General features: G+C 28.7%; 1 protein-coding gene across 1 annotated transcript in view; it reads left to right on the top strand.

Moving 5' to 3' along the window:
- The window catches only part of LOC135132757 (uncharacterized), a 47,096-nt gene extending 32,034 nt beyond the window's left edge, over window positions 1-15,062 (top strand). The window contains exons 2-3 of the mRNA XM_064060953.1: window positions 6,674-6,799; window positions 14,684-15,062. Coding sequence (XP_063917023.1) covers window positions 6,692-6,799; window positions 14,684-14,890 — 315 coding nt within the window. The 5' untranslated portion in view covers window positions 6,674-6,691 and the 3' untranslated portion in view covers window positions 14,891-15,062. The remainder of the gene's footprint in view (window positions 1-6,673; window positions 6,800-14,683) is intronic.
- The last annotated feature ends 4,854 nt before the right edge of the window (window positions 15,063-19,916 follow it).

The raw sequence follows: 19,916 nt of genomic DNA, 5'->3' as shown, positions 1-19,916 counted from the left end.
TTCTTTTTCTTTTCAATAGAATCCGATTATTCATTTTCTGGATAATTTTTGAAAATCATTTTCCCATTCTTCTCTTATTTAGGTGAAGCAAGATTGACTTAAGACTCGTATTCATATATATTTTTTCTTTGCTATATAACTTTTGGGAAATTTTTTGAACATTTTTGAAAAATTTCGGAAATTTTTTTGGATCATTTTTGAAAATTATTTTCCCATTTTCTTCCGTGGTTTCAAAAGCAGCAAAAATTCGCAATCTGTGATAGTTTTGATTTGTTACATGTTTGATTGTCTATATGTCACTTTTTTTTTTCTTTTGAATTGAAGCCGATTATGCTTTTTTTTGGTTGAGATCCGTAATTATTTACATTTTTTGTGGGATATAACTTCTTGGAAAAATTGTGGAAAATTTTTGGAAATTTTTTGGAAAATATTTTTTATTTTTTCTGAGTTATTTAAAGAGGCCACTGAAAATGATCGCCATTTACGAAAAGGTTCACAGTATGTATATCGTCTTTTTCTTTTGAATAGGATTCGATATTCCATTTTTGGAGAATTTTTGAAAATTATTTTCCCATTTTTTTCTTATTTAGATACATGAAGCAAGAGTTACTCTAGACTCGTGATGATATATTTTTTCTTTGCTACCTAACTTTTGGGACATTTTTTGAACATTTTTGAAAAATTTCAAGAATTTTTTTTGAATAATTTTTGAAAATTATTTCCTCATTTTTCTCTTATTTAGACCGACGAAGCAAGATTGACTTAAAACTCGTATGCATATAAACTTTTGGGAAATTTTTTGAACACTTTTTAAAAATTTCATCAAATTTTTTGGATATTTGGAAATTATTTTTCCATTTTTCCGTTGTTTCAAAAGCAGCAAAAAATAGCGGTCCACGATTGTTTCTCCATGTGCTAGATATTTTTTTTCCTTTTAAACTGAAGCTGATTGAGCTTTTTTTTGGAAAACTTGAAAAATATGTTCCCGTTTTTCTCTTCTTTTATTTTTTTTGTGTTATACAACTTCTCGGAAAATTTTTGGAAAATATTTTTTTTTTTTTTTATTTAAAAAAACCTGGAACTTAAAACATGTTTAAAATGGAAAATTTGTATAAAGAAATATCTATTTTGCATATTTCCTTGCAAAAATGTACCATTTTAACCATGTTCTTAAGTTTCTTGTATTGAAAAGAAAAAAAAGCCAAGTATAGGCCCCGCCCACCCACCCTATCTCAATTGTGATGATTTTTTTTTAATCGTCGATACCCAAACTAGAGGAATTTAATTGCAAAATTCTCATTAGTTCTCTACAAAAAATATATTTTTTTGGAAATTTTTGGAAAATATTTTTCATTTTTTTCTTAAATAGAGCACCAAAAAGATTCCCAGTGTGTATATCTCTTTTTCTTTTGAATAGAATCCGATTATTCATTTTTTGAATAATTTTTGAAAATTATTTTCTCATTTTTCTCTTATTTAGATAGATGAAGCAAGATTGACTTAAAACTCGTATTCATATAAACTTTTGGGAAATTTTTTGAACACTTTTTAAAAATTTCATCAGATTTTTTGGATAATATTTGGAAATTATTTTTCCATTTTTCCGTTGTTTCAAAAGCAGCAAACATTCGCGGTCCACGATTGTTTCTCCATGTGCTAGATATTTTTTTTTCTTTTAAACTGAAGCTGATTGACCTTTTTTTTGGAAAACTTGAAAAATATATTTCCGTTTTTTTCGTTTATTTGACAGATAAAGCAGAAATGAGTTGAGACCTGTATTTTTATTTTTTATTTTATTTAAAGAGGCCACTAAAAATCATCGCAATCTACGAAATCATTTCCAATTTGTACCATTCTCTTTTTCTTTTTAATATAATCTGATTAATCACTTTTTGGACAATTTTTGAAAATTATGTTCTCATTTTTCTCTTATTTAGACAGATGAAGCAACATTGACTATAGACTCGTTATCATACAGGAGTATATTTTTTCTTTGCTACATAACTTTTGGGAAATTTTTTAAAGATTTTTGAAAAATTTCAGGAATCTTTTTGGATAATTTTTGAAAATTATTTTCCCATTTTCTTCTGTTGTTTCAAAAGCAGCAAAAATTCGCAATCTACGATTGTTTCTCTACATGATACACATTTTTTTTTTCTGAATTGAAGCCGATTATTTACATTTTTTGTGGGATAAAACTTTTTGGAAAAATTATGGAAAATTTTTGGAAATTTTTTGGAAAATATTTTTCATTTTTTCTCAGTTATTTAAAGAGGCCACTAAAAATGATCGCCATTTACGAAAAAATTCTCAATATGTATACCATCTTTTTCTTTTGAATAGAATTCGATTTTCCACTTTTTAGACAATTTTTGAAAATTATTTTTCCATTTTTTTCTTATTTAGATAAATGAAACAAGAGTTACTCTAGACTCGTGATGATATATTTTTTTCTTTGCTACATAACTTTTGGGAATTTTTTTAAAGATTTTTGAAAAATTTCAGGAATTTTTTTGGATCATTTTTGAAAATTATTTTCCCATTTCTTCCGTTGTTTCAAAAGCAGCAAAAATTCGCCACCTACGATTGTTTCTCTACATGATACACATTTTTTTTTCTTTTGAATTGAAGCCTATTATTTACATTTTTGTGGGATAAAACTTCTTGGAAAAATTATGGAAAATTTTTTGAAAATTTTTGGAAATTTTTTGGAAAATATTTTTCATTTTTTCTGAGTTATTTAAAGAGACCACTAAAAATGATCGCCATTTACGAAAAGATTCTCAGTATGTATATCGTCTTTTTCTTTTGAATAGAATTCGATTTTCCATTTTTTGGAGAATTTTTGATAATTATTTTCCCATTTTTTTCTTATTTAGATAGATGAAGCAAGAGTTACTCTAGACTCGTGATGATATATTTTTTCTTTGCTATCTAACTTTTGGGAAAATTTTTTGAACGATTTTGAAAAATTTCAAGACATTTTTTGGATAATTTTTGAAAATGATTTTTTCATTTTTTTTCCATTGTTCCAAAAGCAGAAAAAATTCGCAGTCTACGATTGTTTCTCCATGTGTTAGAATTTTTTTTTTCTTTTAAACTCAAGCTGATTGACCTTTTTTTGGAAAACTTGAAAAATATGTTGCCGTTTTTTTTGTTTATTCGACAGATAAAGCAGGAATGAGTTGAGATCTGTATTTTTATTTATTTATTTTTTTTATTTAAAGATGCCACTAAAAATTATCGCAATCTACGAAATCATTTACAATTTGTACCATTCTCTTTTTCTTTTTAATAGAATCTGATTAATTACTTTTTGGACAATTTTTGAAAATAATGTTCTCATTTTTCTCTTATTTAGACAGACGAAGCAAGATTGACTTTAGACTCGTAATCATATAGGAGCATATTTTTCTTTGCTACATAACTTTTGGGAAATTTTTTAAAGATTTTTGAAAAATTTCAGGAATTTTTTTGGATCATTTTTGAAAATTATTTTCGCATTTTCTTCCGGTGTTTCAAAAGCAGCAAAAATTCGCAATCTACGATTGTTTCTCTACATGATACACATCTTTTTTTCTTTTGAATAGAAGCCGATTATTTGCATTTTTTGTGGGATAAAACTTCTTGGAAAAATTATGGAAAATTTTTTGAAAATTTTTGGAAATTTTTTGAGAAATATTTTTCATTTTTTTCTGAGTTATTTAAAGAGTGCACTAAAAATGATCGCCATTTATGAAAAAATTCTCGGTATGTATATTGTCTTTTTCTTTTGAATAGAATTCGATTTTCCATTTTTTGGAGAATTTTTGAAAATTATTTTCCCATTTTTTTCCTATTTAGATAGATGAAGCAAGAATTACTCTAGACTCGTGATGATATATTTTTTTCTTTGCTAACTAACTTTTGGGAAAATTTTTTGTACATTTTTGAAAAATTTCAAGACATTTTTTGGATAATTTTTGAAAATGACTTTCTCATTTTTTTCCATTGTTTCAAAAGCAGAAAAAAATCGCAGTCTACGATTGTTTCTCCATGTGTTAGATTTTTTTTTTCTTTTAAACTGAAGCTAATTGACCTTTTTTTTGGAAAATTTGAAAAATATGTTCCCGTTTTTTTCGTTTATTTGACAGATAAAGCAGGAATTAGTTGAGACCTGTATTTTTTTTTTTTTATTTAAAGAGGCTACTAAAAATTATCGCAATCTACGAAATCATTTCCACTTTGTACCATTCTTTTTTTCTTTTTAATATAATCTGATTAATCACTTTTTGGACAATTTTTGAAAATTATGTTCTCATTTTTCTCTTATTTAGACAGATGAAGCAAGATTGACTTTAGACTCGTAATCATATAGGAGTATATTTTTTCTTTGCTACATAACTTTAGAGAAATTTTAAAGATTTTTGAAAAATTTCAGGAATTTTTTTGGATAAGTTTTGAAAATTATTTTCCCATTTTTTTCCGTTGTTTCAAAAGCAGCAAAAATTCGCAGTCTACGATTGTTTCTCTACATGATACACTTTTTCTTTCTTTTGCATTGAAGCCGATTATTTACATTTTTGTGGGATAAAACTTCTTGGAAAAATTATGGAAAATTTTTTGAAAATTTTTGGAAATTTTTTGGAAAATATTTTTCATTTTTTCTGAGTTATTTAAAGAGACCACTAAAAATGATCGCCACTTACGAAAAGATTCTCAGTATGTATATCGTCTTTTTCTTTTGAATAGAATTCGATTTTCCATTTTTTGGAGAATTTTTGAACATTATTTTCCCATTTTTTTCTTATTTAGATAGATGAAACAAGAGTTACTCTAGACTCGTGATGATACATTTTTTTCTTTGCTATCTAACTTTTGGGAAAATTTTTTGAACATTTTTGAAAAATTTTAAGAAATTTTTTGGATAATTTTTGAAAATGATTTTCTCATTTTTTTCCATTGTTTCAAAAGCAGAAAAAAATCGCAGTCTACGATTGTTTCTCCATGTGCTAGATATTTTTTTTTTCTTATGAACTGAAGCTGATTGACCTTTTTTTTGGAAAATTTGATAAATATGTTCCCGTTTTTTTTGTTTATTTGACAGATAAAGCAGGAATGAGTTGAGACCTGTATTTTTTTTTATTTAAAGAGGCTACTAAAAATTATCGCTACCTACGAAATCATTTCCACTTTGTACCATTCTTTTTTTCTTTTTAATATAATCTGATTAATCACTTTTTGGACAATTTTTGAAAATTATGTTCTCATTTTTCTCTTATTTAGACAGATGAAGCAAGATTCGCTTTAGACTCGTAATCATATAGGAGTATATTTTTTTTTGCTACATAACTTTTGGGAAATTTTTTAAAGATTTTAGAAAAATTTCAGGAATTTTTTTGGTTCATTTTTAAAAATTATTTTCCCATTTTCTTCCGTTGTTTCAAAAGCAGCAAAAATTCGCAATCTACGATTGTTTCTCTACATGATACACATTTTTTTTTTTTAGAATTGAAGCCGATTATTTACATTTTTTGTGGGATAAAACTTCTTGGAAAATTTTTGGAAAATTTTTGGAAAATTTTTTGAAAATATTTTTCATTTTTTCTGAGTTATTTATAGAGGCCACTAAAAATGAGCGCCATTTACGAAAAAATTCTCAGTATGTATATCCTCTTTTTCGTTTGCATAGGATTCGATTTTCCATTTTTGGAGAATTTTTGAAAATTATTTTCCCATTTTTTTCTTATTTAGATAAATGAAACAAGAGTTACTGTAGACTCGTGATGATATATTTTTTCTTTGCCATCTAACGTTTGGGAAAATGTTTTAACATTTTTAATAAATTTCAAGAAATTTTTTGGATAATTTTTGAAAATAATTTTCCCATTTTTTTCCATTGTTTCAAAAGCAGAAAAAATTTGCAGTCTGATTGTTTCTCCATGTGCTAGATAACTTTTTGGAAAATTTTTGAACATTTTTGAAAAATTTCAGAAATTTTTTTGGATCATTTTTGAAAATTACTTTCCTATTTTCTTCCGTTGTTTCAAAAGCAGCAAATTTTCGCAATCTGTGATTGTTTCTCTACATGATACACATTTTTTTTTTTTTTAATTGAAGCTGATGAAGCTTTTTTTTTTTGGAAAACTTGTAGAATAAGTTCCCGTTTTTCTCGTTTATTTAGACAGATGAAGCAAGAATGAGTTGAGACCCGCAATTATTTACATTTTTTGTGGGATATAACTTCTTGGAAAAATTGTGGAAAATTTTTGGGAAAATGTTTTTCAAGCAAGAGTTACTCTAGACTCATGATGAGATATTTTTTTCTTTGCTATCTAACATTTGGGAAAATTATTTTCCCATTTTTTTTCATTGTTTTAAAAGCAGAAAAAATTCGCAGTCTACGATTGTTCCTCTATATGATACACTTGATGTTCGAATAATAATATCTTTTTCATTTGCTAGCACCTTTTATTAACAATTTTTGTTGTAAGTAAAAAATTTTCGGCATTTTAAATTTTAATTACAAAAATCAGAAATGTTGCAACTTGCCAATATAATTTCTTAATAAAAATAAATGTGGCAAATCCGCCTTAAGTGAAAAAAAATTTCACGCCCCACTTTTGTCTAAAAACATCCCGACCGATTTATGCAATTCTCCTCCACTTTGTTTACCGCTCTAATTATTTTCCAGGCACATACATATCACAAAATGTCGGCACAAACCCCTCACTACCTGCTCAGCACTCTACTTATCTTCGTCATTGCCACTCTGGCGTTCTCCAGCGCAAGACCGAACCACTTCGGAGAGGGCAACCAGGTACGTCCCGACGATTAAAGCGATTAATTACACCCCCAGACGTGTCCCAAACGAAGTCACGTCCCCTTTATCTTCTAAATTTTCGCAATCATCAGTTGCCAAGTCACGACCCTATTATTATTCCACCCTCCCAGCCAACTTACCATTGTTCTTGCATTTTACATCCTTAAATTCAATTTGAAAATAACCTCCCGAACCCACGCAAAACTAATATCGCTGGACAACCGGCGGATTTTCGTCCCCGGAGAGACCTGAGCGCAATGCAAATTGCGAGCCGGAATTAGATTTGAAGGAATATTTCATAACGGAATTGTTGCTGCCACTTTGATTTTGCAATGGAGTTGCGCCTGAAATTTATCCGAAGAGCCGTGAGCTATGCTGCGAATAAGATGTTCCGCTTGGGAGTTCAAATTGCGACACTGCAGCTAGTGTCAGCGGAATTTCTCGTATTTTGTTTTTGGGGGCTTATTTAGTATTTATGTGGGGGATTGGGGGAAAGCTGCTGCAGACGAATGTGCTAAACGGAAATAAACGGGTTAATATGGAGGTATTTATTTGTTGGCGGGCTTGGGTGAAGTTCAATTATTCAGTGTTTGGAGAGGGTTAAATGTTAGTGAACCCACCGGAGTTCTATGTATATTTTCGCGGAAAGTAGGTTTCGGGATTAGGGATTATGCATTATGAAATTGGTGCTTTGCTAGCTTACTTATTTCTTGACGGGGTAGATCATGGAATGTTTATATTAACAAGGAATTTTTACGGTTTTTGAGTGTAATGTGGGAGGGCCAAATTTTTATGAATTAGAATTTTTTAATCAAATGATCAATTTTATAGATTATCGAAATTGAATTTTGTGACATTTTTATAGTTCCTTCATCATAGTTTCAAATGTCTTTTAGCACTGTTACGTTCGTAAAATACACTGCATTTCAAATAAAAAAAAAATTATCACTCTTCAAAGACTCTTAAAATCCTCAAATTTCTTACATCCAGAGTTTAGAAGTATATTTACATAAATTTCACAATTCTTACATCTTAAACTTTACAGATACTTTTAGGATCTGTAGTCTTCAAAAATTTTAAAAATTTAGAGAATTTAAGATCTTCAAAATTTTTGAAACCAATGGCTTCAGTTTTATAATTATTGGAAATTTTAGAAGATTGAATTTTCGAAAAACTCGAAATAAACTAAAAGATCCTTGTTATATTGAACATCATTACGATCTTATTATCTGTAAAATGATTCCATTTGTTTCAGAATCTTTAGGTTTCATAGAATCTTTAAACTAAGGAGTGCTAAAAGTTTTAAGACTTAAATTTTCTAGAAACACTTATTATATTTCAAAGATCTCAAAAGATTTTTAAGATCTTAAAATATATTAATATCCAGTGTTTATAAATTTTGAAATCTTACAGAACTGTAGAAATTTATTATTTTTAGATTTTTAAATTTTGTAAGGTCTACCAAGAAATACAACATATAGAATCTTAGACGTAAGGGACTCTTAAAGCATATTTTTGATTTTTATTATTTTTTAGATCTTTAGAACAGCAGTCAGTGTTGATAAAATTTTTAAAATTATTAGAATCTATAAAATCTTTAGAATTCTTAAAGCTAGGCAAAATTCTCGGAATGTTTGCAGTCTTCGGAATTTTTAGAAAATTTGGGCTCCTTAATGTTCGTGGAATCTTTGAGATTCTTTGGAGGATCTACGAGAAAATTTGAAATGATCACTGTGGTAAAAAATCTATCTTAAAGATCATAAAATTTTTAAAGTTTTGATCTCTTTGGAAGTGGAGTTTTTCAAGTATATCTGTAAATTTTAAAATTTTAAAGTTCAAACTTCTTAAAATTCACAAATACTTTTAAGATTTGTAGTATTCTACAATTTTAGAAATTTAAAGATTTTAATATTTTCAATATTTTGGAAACCAGTGGCTTCAATTTTGTAATTATTGGAAATTTTATTTCAGGAGACTAAATTTTCAAAAAATTCGATATAAAATAAAATATCATCTTTATTATATTGAACATCTTTAGGATATTATTATCTTTAAAATTGCTCCATTTGTTTTAGAATCCGTATGTTTCAAAGAACCTTAAAACTATTAATCGCTAAAATTTTTATGACTTAGATTTTCTAGAAATATTATCTTTCACGGATCTCAAAAGATTTTTAAGTTTTGATCTTCTTAGGAGTAGAGTTATTCAAGTCCACGTATAAATTTTAAAATTTACATCTTAAAATTTACAGATACTTTCAGGATCTGTAGTCTTCAAAAATTTTAAAAATTTAGAGAATTTAAGATCTTCAAAATTTTTGAAACTAATGGCTTGAGTTTTATAATTATTGGAAATTTTAGAAGATTAAATTTTCTAAAAACTCGAAATAAACTAAAGGAACCTTGTTATACTGAAGATCATTAGGATTTTAATATCTTTAAAATGATTCCATTTGTTTCAGAATCATTAGGTTTCATAGAATCGTTAAACTAAGGATTGCTAAAAGTTTTAAGACTTAAATTTTCTAGAAATACTTATTATATTTCAAAGATTTCAAAAGATTTTTAAGATCTTAATATATATCAATATCCAGTGTTCAGAAATTTTGAAATCTTCCAGATCTGTAGAAATTTTTCTTTTTTTTTAATTCTTAAATTTTGCAAGGTCTATTAAGAAATAAAACATATAGAATCTTGGATATATGGGACTCTTAAAGCATATTTTTGATTTTTATTATTTTTTAGATCTTTAGAAATAGCTGTCAATGTTGATAAATTTTTTAAAATTATTAGAACCTATAAAATCTTTAGAATTCTTAAAGCTAGGCAAAATTCTCGGAATGTTTGCAGTCTTCGGAATTTTTAGAAAATTTGGGCTCCTTAATGTTCGTGGAATCTTTGAGATTCTTTGGAGAATCTACGAGAAAATTTGAAATGATCACTGTGGTAAAAAATCTATCTTAAAGATCATAAAATTTTTAAAGTTTTGATCTTTTGGAAGTGGAGTTTCTCAAGTATATATGTAAATTTTAAAATTTTAAAGTTCAAACTTCTTAAAATTCACAAATACTTTTAAGATTTGTAGTGTTCTACAATTTTAGAAATTTAAAGATTTTAATATCTTCAATATTTTGGAAACCAGTGGCTTCAATTTTGTAATTATTGGAAATTTTATTTCAGGAGACTAAATTTTCAAAAAATTCGATATAAAATAAAAGATCTTTATTATATTGAACATCTTTAGGATATTATTATCTTTAAAATTGCTCCATTTGTTTTAGAATCCTTATGTTTCAAAGAATCTTAAAACTATTGATCGCTAAAATTTTTATGACTTAGATTTTCTAGAAATATTAATTATCTTTCACGGATCTCAAAAGATTTTTAAGTTTTGATCTTTTTAGGAGTAGAGTTATTCAAGTCCACGTATAAATTTTAAAATTTACATCTTAAAATTTACAGATACTTTCAGGATCTGTAGTCTTCTAAAATTTTAAAAATTTAGAGATTTTAAGATCTTCAAAATTTTTGAAACTAATGGCTTGAGTTTTATAATGATTGGAAATTTTAAAAGATTGAATTTTCGAAAAATTCGAAATAAACTAAAAGATCCTTGTTATATTGAACATCATTAGGATCTTATTATCTTTAAAATGATTCCATTTGTTTCAGAATCTTTAGGTTTCATAGAATCTTTAAACTAAGGATTGCCAAAAATTTTAAGACTTAAATTTTCTAGAAATACTTATTATATTTCAAAGATCTCCAAAAGATTTTTAAGATCTTAAAATATACTAATATCCAGTGTTTACAAATTTTGAAATCTTACAGAACTGTAGAAATTTATTTTTTTTTAGATTTTTAAATTTTGTAAGGTCTATCAAGAAATACAACATATAGAATCTTAGATATATGGGACTCTTGAAGCATATTTTTGATTTTTATTATTTTTTAGATCTTTAGAACAGCAGTCAGTGTTGATAAAATTTTTAAAATTATTAGAATCTATAAAATCTTTAGAATTCTTAAAGCTAGGCAAAATTCTCGGAATGTTTGCAGTCTTCGGAATTTTTAGAAAATTTGGGCTCCTTAATGTTCGTGGAATCTTTGAGATTCTTTGGAGGATCTAGGAGAAAATTTAAAATGAAATGATCAATGTGGTAAAAAATCTATCTTAAAGCTAATAAAATTTTTAAAGTTTTGATTTCTTTAGAGGTAGAGTTTCTGAAGTATATATGTAAATTTTAAAATTTTAAAATTCAAACTTCTTAAAATTCACAAATACTTTTAATATTTGTAATCTTCTAAAATTTTAGAAATTTAAAGATTTTAATATCTTCAATATTTTGGAGACCAGTGGCTTCAACTTTGTAATTATTGCAAATTTTATTTTAGGAGACTAAATTTTCAAAAAATTCGATATAAAATAAAAAATCTTTTTTTATATCGGACAGCATTAGGATATTATTATCTTTAAAATTGCTCCATTTGTTTTAGAATCTTTATGTTTCAAAGAACCTTAAAACTAATGATCGCTAAAATTTTTATGACTTAGATTTTCTAGAAATATTATCTTTCATAGATCTCAAAAGATTTTTAAGTTTTGATCTTTTTAGTAGTAGAGTTATTGAAGTACACGTATACTTTTAGGATCTGTAGTCTTCTAAAATTTTAAAAATTTGGAAATTCTAAGATCTTCAAAATTTTTGAAAAGAATGGCTTCAGTTTTATAATTATTGGAAATTTTAGAAGATTAAATTTTCGAAAAACTTGAAATAAACTAAAAGATCCTTGTTATATTGAAGATCATTAGGATCTTATTATCTTTAAATTATTCCATTTGTTTCAGAATCTTTAGGTTTCATAGAATCTTTAAACTAAGGATTGCTAAAAGTTTTAAGCCTCGAATTTTCTAGAAATACTTATTATATTTCAAAGATCTCAAAATATTTTTAAGATCTTAAAATATAGTAATAGTGTTCAGAAAATTTGAAACCTTACAGATCTGTAGAAATTTATTTTTTTTAGATTTTTAAATTTTGTAAGGTCTTTTAAGAAATAAACCATAAAGAATCTTAGATATATGGGACTCTTAAAGCATATTTTTGATTTTTGTTATTTTGTAGATATTTAGAAACAGCAGTCAATGTTGATAAAATTTTCAAAATTACTAAATCTAAGAAATCTTTAGAATTTTTAAAGCTAAGCAAAATTCTCGGAATGTTTGCAGTCTTTGGAATTTTTTGAAAATTTGGGCTCCTTAATGTTCGTGGAATGTTTGAGATTCTTTGGAGGATCTACGAGAAAATTTAAAATGATCACTATGGTAAAAAATCTATCTTAAAGATCATAACATTTTTAAAGTTTTGATCTCTTTGGAAGTGGAGTTTCTCAAATATATATGTAAATTTTAAAATTTTAAAATTCAAACTTCTTAAATTTCACAAATACTTTTAAGATTTGTAGTATTCTACAATTTTAGAAATTTAAAGATTTTAATATTTTCAATATTTTGGGAACCAGTGGATTCAATTTTGTAATTATTGGAAATTTTATTTCAGGAGACTAAATTTTCAAAAAATTCGATATAAAATAAAAGATCTTTATTATATTGAACATCTTTAGGATATTATTTTCTTTAACATTGCTCCATTTGTTTTAGAATCCTTATGTTTCAAAGGATCTTAAAACTAATGATCGCTAAAATTTTTATGACTTAGATTTTCCAGAAATATTATCTTTCAGGGATCTCAAAAGATTTTTAAGTTTTGATCTTTTTAGGAGTAGAGTTATTGAAGTCCACGTAAAAATTTTAAAATATACATCTTAAAATATACAGATACTTTCAGGATCTGTAGTCTTCTAAAATTTCAAAAATTTAGAGATTTTAAGATCTTCAAAATTTTTGAAACTAATGGCTTCAGGTTTATAATTATTGGAAATTTTAGAATATTAAATTTTCGAAAAACTCGAAATAAACTAAAAGATCCTTGTTATATTGAAGATCATTAGGATCTTATTATCTTTAAAATTATTCCATTTGTTTCAGAATCTTTAGGTTTCATAGAATCTTTAAACTAAGGATTGCTAAAAGTTTTAAGACTTAAATTTTCTAGAAATACTTATTATATTTCAAAGATCTCAAAAGATTTTTAAGATCTTAAAATATACTAATATCCAATGTTTATAAATTTTGAAATCTTACAGAACTGTAGAAATTTATTATTTTTTTAATTTTTAAATTTTGTAAGGTCTATCAAGAAATACAACATATAGGGCCGGTTGCATAAACGCAAATCAAATTTAATCTCTGATTAACTCCATAGTAACGATTGTTATTATCATAGTTACAATTGTTCTTAATCAGAGATTAAATTTGATTTGCGTTTATGCAACCGGCCCATAGAATCTTAGATATATGGGACTCTTAAAGCATATTTTTTATTTTTATTATTTTTTAGATCTTTAGAACAGCAGTCAGTGTTGATAAATTTTTTAAAATTATTAGAATCTATAAAATCTATAGAATTCTTAAAGCTAGGCAAAATTCTCGGAATGTTTGCAGTCTTCGGAATTTTTAGAAATTTTAGGCTCCTTAATCTTCGTGGAATCTTTGAGATTCTTTGGAGGATCTACGAGAAAATTTGAAATGATCAATGTGGTAAAAAATCTATCTTGACGATCATAAAATTTTTAAAATTTTGATCTCTTTAGAAGTGGAGTTTAAAATTTTAAAGTTCAAACATCTTAAAATTCACAAATACTTTTAAGATTTGTAGTCTTCTGAAATTTTAGAAATTTAAAGACTTTAATATCTTTTTAATTTTAGGAGACTAAATTTTCAAAAAATTCTTTATAAAATAAAAGATCTTTACTATATTGAACATCATTAGGACAGAATTAGAATTTTCTAGAAATACTCATTACATTTCAGAGATCTCAAAAGATTTTTAAGATCTTAAAATATGTTAATATCCAATGTTAAAAAATTTTGAAATTTTACAGATCTGTAGAAATTATTTTTTTTTAATTTTTAAATTTTGTAAAGTCTATTAAGATATAAAAAAATCTTAGATATATGGGACTCTGAAAGCATATTTTTGATTTTAATATTTTGTAGACCTTTAGAAACAGCAGTCAGTTTTGTTAAAGTTCAGACTTTTTTTAAATTTTGATTTATTTAGAAGCAGAATTACTGAAGTATATACGTAAATTCTGAAATTCAAACATCTTGAAATTTACGAACACTAAGAAAATTGACACTGGGAAATTTTTTGTTAAAAATTATATGTTGTCAGTTTAATTAGGCCAACTTTAAATTTTTGGCCCAGAAATGGTGGATGCGCCGGGTTAGTAGCTAATTTAAAATATTATTTATTTTATTTGTATAATTTTGATTAAATTTCTAAATTAATAATATATTTTCACTGTTTTCATTTTATGCTTTTATCATTAATTTCCAATCTTTCCCAGTAATGGAAAAACAGTAAACAATATTTTCTGCGCAAATTTCCGCCCCGCATCGGATTACCTATTGTTTCATTCCATCAAGCATCATCTATCGTGTTTCACTTTTTGTTCAGTTCGCCTCGTGACACCCCGTTCCATCCAGTCGTAAAAAATTCCTCCTCTCCCGAAACATCCGGCATATTTTTCCGCAATCCCGATTCAGTTAAATTTCGCTGAAATTACGACCCACAATGCAATATTCCTCCTCGCAATGCAATTCCGGCTCTTGAAATTCCAGACATCCAGACAAAACAATTCCGCTATCCTGTGCATACACACATCCCCGCACGTAAGAGGATTACGCAAACCCGGCATCGAATTCAATAGGCTTTGTCGGTGAAAGGCGCTGAAAAGAAAACGTTCAATTTTCAGGTGGTTGCCGAGCAAGACGGCAACAACTTGTTGGATCCCGGCCTGAAACCGTGGCAATTGGAGCTGTTGGCACAGCGGCTGTCTGAAATCTCCAGCCAAACAGGTGGCGATTATGCTTGGGACAGGTCCTTGCGTTCTCCTGAAGCCAAACGTCAGAGTCGTTATCGTCAGTGCTACTTCAATCCCATCAGCTGCTTCAGAAAATGAACCACTTACTGAGTCCCCGCTACCACTTGTGTTTTCTTTTTGGAAATAAATCTCGCTGTATTGTGTAATATACAAATGATGGTATAAAAAGTGTTTAAATGTTGCATATTTTTGATCTGGACTAAATTTACGTCAAGTAGGATGTAGAAATAAAGTCGTTGAAAAATTTTCACCTTTTTGGTTTTATTATTCTCGCATGGTTAGAGCTAACTGCATTTCTCGCGACGTGACGTTTCCGAGCTCCTAAACAGCGAAAAATTAGGTCCCCCTTTTACGTCTACATAAAAAGTATTTAAAACGACAAACAAAATTTGTTTTTTATGTGCTGAAACCGTGGCAGAGGTCTTTTGTGGGACGGTGATAAAGCGGAGATAAATAACGTCGTAGTAAAATCTTTATGGTTGAGTTTGTCGAGTTTATTTATAAGATCGTAGGATTGTAAAGTCAATAAGACTTTGCGGACTGGGAATTCTTGCAAATCCTCAAACGTGGTCAGTTTCGAAACAACGGATGAAAGCTCAGGTCGACGAAATTCTTGTAATAAGGACGTTGTTTGTTTTTGTGATGAAATGAGGACCAATGGTTGGATCAAAGGCGCTTTGCGTCCATGACGTCAAGGTCGGAGATATTTATGTCCCAAGGGTGTAAAATAAAAAATATATGGCGATTTAAGCAATAAAGGTAAGGGATAAGGAACTCTTTTTTTTAAACAGCTCGTGAATAAAAAATTACTAAGACATCATATTAGCTGAGTATTTCCAGCTATATAATAAAAGCTAAGTTTAATGGCATGTTGATTAGTGTATACACATATGTTCTTAAATCGTTTTTAAAGTATTTTTATTCAGTATATAAATATTGTTTATATTTTTTGCTATGGTGGGGCTATATAGACAGATTTTAGTTTATGTTGAAGATAAGTAAAGTGTATGCAAATCAGATTCTACAGGACCCCTAATATTATTTTCTTTAAATATGTGAAAAAATTCTAAGGGTATCGTGTGTGCTTTACTTTCGAAGAAAAACCTCGAAAAACCGTGTTTTAATTTTGAAAGAGTTTGGAAGATCATCGGTGTCGTATATGTTTTGAATTTGAAATAATTTGAAAAAAAAAACGGGAATCCATGGTGTTTTATTTTTGAAAGAGTCTGAAAGAACCTTAAAAACCTATAGGTTTTTTCTTTTTTTTTTTTTGTTAATATATAAAAAAGTCTTAGGGACAACTAGTAAGTTTTTTTAAGAATTTAAAGGACTTTGTGAATAATTTTAAAGAACCTTGGGGGCTCTTAATCTCTTTATTATGGTGTTTTATATTTAAAAGAATCTGGAGGATCTTTTGTATCTTTTTCATTAAATAAATTAAAGAATCTTAGAGGTCCTTTGTGTTTTATCCTTTCGTTCTTTCGCCCTTTAGTCCTCTAACCTCTTCTTCAATTAGTCCTTTAGTTCTATTAATTCTTTTCTCCTTTCGTCCTGTCGTCTTTGTCTTCGTTCGTCGTTGCATCCTTTTTATCTTTTAATTTCTTAGTCCTTTCGTCGTGACGTCCCGAGAAAACGAAAAGACCAAAAAACTTATGGACTACCGGACTACAGAACTAAAGAACTATTGAAGCAATAAAGAGCCAAAAGGCTAAAGGTTCAAAAGACAAAAGGATAAATGAATGAAAGGATTAATGGAACTAAAAGACTGAAGTAAGCTAGAATAAAAGGACGACAGGACGAAAAATTAAAGAAACCAGACGAAAGACGGAATGATCAAAGGAACTAAGAACTAAAAAACTAAGGAAACAATTAAGGAATAAAGGACGAAAGATCGAAAGAACAAAGGTTTAAAAGACCCAAAAAGGACTAAATAATTAAAGAACGAAAGGACCAAAGGACTAATGGAAGAAAAATTTAATGGACGAAAAGAATGAGGGACTAACGAGCGAAAAGACGAAAGGGCGAGAAAATGAAGGAACGAAGAACCAAGGACCGAAGGAAAAAACCAAAGCATTAGATAAGATCGAAAGGACAAAAGGATGAAGGAAAGAACGACGACGAACCAAGCAAAAGGGGCCAAATTATTAGAAAATTGATGAAAGATTGAAGACTAGAGAGCGACTAAAGAATTAAAAAACTAAAGGAATAAAAGAGTAATAAAACAAAAGGACCAAAGGACTAATAGAGGAAAAAGTTATAGGACTAAACGGTTGAAGGACTAAAAAATGAAAATACAAAAGGACTAAAAAGCTGTAGAAGGAGTAAAAAATTAAAGGACTAAATTACGAAAGAAATAAGTAACAAAAAGACAAAAAAAAATGAAAAATCGGAGAAACGAAGGAATAAATGACGAAGAACTGAAGGACAAAAGGACAAAAGACCAGAGTAAGTCTAAAGAATTGAAGAACTAAAAACTAAGGCTCTAAAGGAGCAAATGATGAAAGGGTTAAAGGACGAAAATATCAAAGGACTAAAGGACTAATAAAACTAAACGGAAGAGAAACCAGAGGACGAAAGGACGAAGGAACAAAGGACCAAAAGACTAAAACACTAGGAAAGGAAAGGATCAAACGACTAACGATAGGACGAAAGCATTGAAAGGCTAAAAACAGGACGGAAAGACGAAGAAACGTAAGAACAAAAAATAACGAACAATAGACTGAAGGATCAAAGAAATGAAAGACTAGAAAAATACTAAAGAATTAAAGAACTGAAAAAATTAAAAGACTAAAAAGCAAAAGCCTAAAGGCTGCAAGGACGATACGATCAAAGGACTAAGGAATGAAGGACAAAAAGACAAAAAAACGAAAGCATGAAAGAACATGGGGCGAAGGAATGAAGGAACAAATAACAAGAATCACAGAACTAAAAGGCCTGAGAAGGATTAAAGAATAAAGAACTAAAAAACTAAAGAACTATAGAATTAAACAACTAAAAAAAAACAAAGGACTAATCGAAGACAAATCTAAAAGCACGAAAGGAATAAGGAACCAAGGATGAAGGACTGAAGCATCAAAGAATAAAGGGTGAAAGAAACAAGGGATCAAAGCGCGAAAGGATCAAAGGATCAAAGGACGAGAGGGTCAAAGGATCAAAGGACGGTAACATCAAAGGATCAAAGGACGAAAGACAGGAGGATGAACGGACGAAAGGACAAAAGGACGAAAGTATGAAAGGATGTCAGGACAAAATTCGAAAAGAACCAAAAAATGAAAGGACTCGAGAGTGAAAGGACGAAAGGGGCAAGGACTACAGGACTAGTGAAACTAAAAGACCTAACTATAGAACATAAAGACGAAAGAACGAAGTAACGAGAGAACGAGGGAACTAAGGAACAATCGATGAAAGATTGAAGGACCAAAGGACTAAAAGACTAGAGAGGGACTAAAGAATTAAATAATTAAAGGAATAGAGAAGCAATAAAACTAAAGAACCAAAGGACTAATGGAGGAAAAAATTATAGGACTAAACGGTTGAAGGACAAAAAAATGAAAGGACAAAAGGACTAAAAAGCTGGAGAAGGACTAAAAAACTAAAGAACTAAATTACGAAAGGAGTAAGTAACGAAAGGTCGAAAGGATGAAAAAAGGGAGCAACGAAGGAACAAATGACGAAGAACTGAAGGACGAAAGGACAAAAGACCACACTAAGTCTAAAGAATTGAAGAATTAAAAACTAAGGCTTTAAGGGAGCAAATGATTAAAGAGTCAAAAGAACGAAAAGATCAAAGGATTAAAGGACTAATAAAACTAAAGGACCAAAAACTAACGGAAGAGAAACCAGAGGACGAAAGGACGAAGGAACGAAGGACCAAAAGACTAAAATACTAGGAAAGGAAAGAATCAAACGACTAACGAGAGGACGAAAACATTGAAAGGCTAAAAAAAAAGGACGAAAAAACAAAGAAACGTAGGAACAAAAAATAACGAACAATAGACAAAAGGATCAAAGAAATGAAAGACTAGAAAAATACTAAAGAATTAAAGAACTGAAAAAATTAAAAGACTAAAAAGCAAAAGCCTAAAGGCTGCAAGGACGATACTATCAAAGGACTAAGGAATGAAGGACAAAAAGACAAAAAAACGAAAGCATGAAAGAACATGGGGCGAAGGAATGAAGGAACAAATAACAAGAATCACAGAACTAAAAGGCCTGAGAAGGATTAAAGAATAAAGAACTAAAAAACTAAAGAACTATAGAATTAAACAACTAAAAAAAAACAAAGGACTAATCGAAGACAAATCTAAAAGCACGAAAGGAATAAGGAACCAAGGATGAAGGACTGAAGCATCAAAGAATAAAGGGTGAAAGAAACAAGGGATCAAAGCGCGAAAGGATCAAAGGATCAAAGGACGAGAGGGTCAAAGGATCAAAGGACGATAAAATCAAAGGATCAAAGGACGAAAGACAGGAGGATGAACGGACGAAAGGACAAACGGACGAAAGTATGAAAGGACGTCAGGACAAAATTCGAAAAGAACCAAAAAATGAAAGGACTCGAGAGTGAAAGGACGAAAGGGTCAAGGACTACAGGACTAGTGAAACTAAAAGACCTATCTATAGAACTAAAAGACGAAAGAACGAAGTAACGAGAGAACGAGAGAACTAAGGAACAATCGATGAAAGATTGAAGGACCAAAGGACTAAAAGACTAGAGAGGGACTAAAGAATTAAATAACTAAAGGAATAGAGAAGCAATAAAACTAAAGAACCAAAGGACTAATGGAGAAAAAAATTATAGGACTAAACGGTTGAAGGATAAAAAAATGAAAGGACAAAAGGACTAAAAAGCTGGAGAAGGACTAAAAAACTAAAGAACTAAATTACGAAAGGAGTAAGTAACGAAAGGTCGAAAGGATGAAAATAGGGAGCAACGAAGGAACAAATGACGAAGAACTGAAGGACGAAAGGACAAAAGACCAGACTAAGTCTAAAAAATTGAAGAATTAAAAACTAAGGCTTTAAAGGAGCAAATGATTAAAGAGTCAAAAGAACGAAAAGATCAAAGGATTAAAGGACTAATAAAACTAAAGGACCAAAAACT

This window comes from Zophobas morio, unplaced genomic scaffold (assembly GCF_036711695.1).
Source record: "Zophobas morio isolate AGI-343-1 ecotype UQ-CSIRO unplaced genomic scaffold, CSIRO_AGI_Zmor_V1 ptg000021l, whole genome shotgun sequence".
Taxonomy (NCBI): Eukaryota; Metazoa; Arthropoda; class Insecta; order Coleoptera; family Tenebrionidae; genus Zophobas; species Zophobas morio.
The sequence above is the reverse complement of the archived record's forward strand: the minus strand, read 5'-3'. Positions and strand labels throughout refer to the sequence as shown.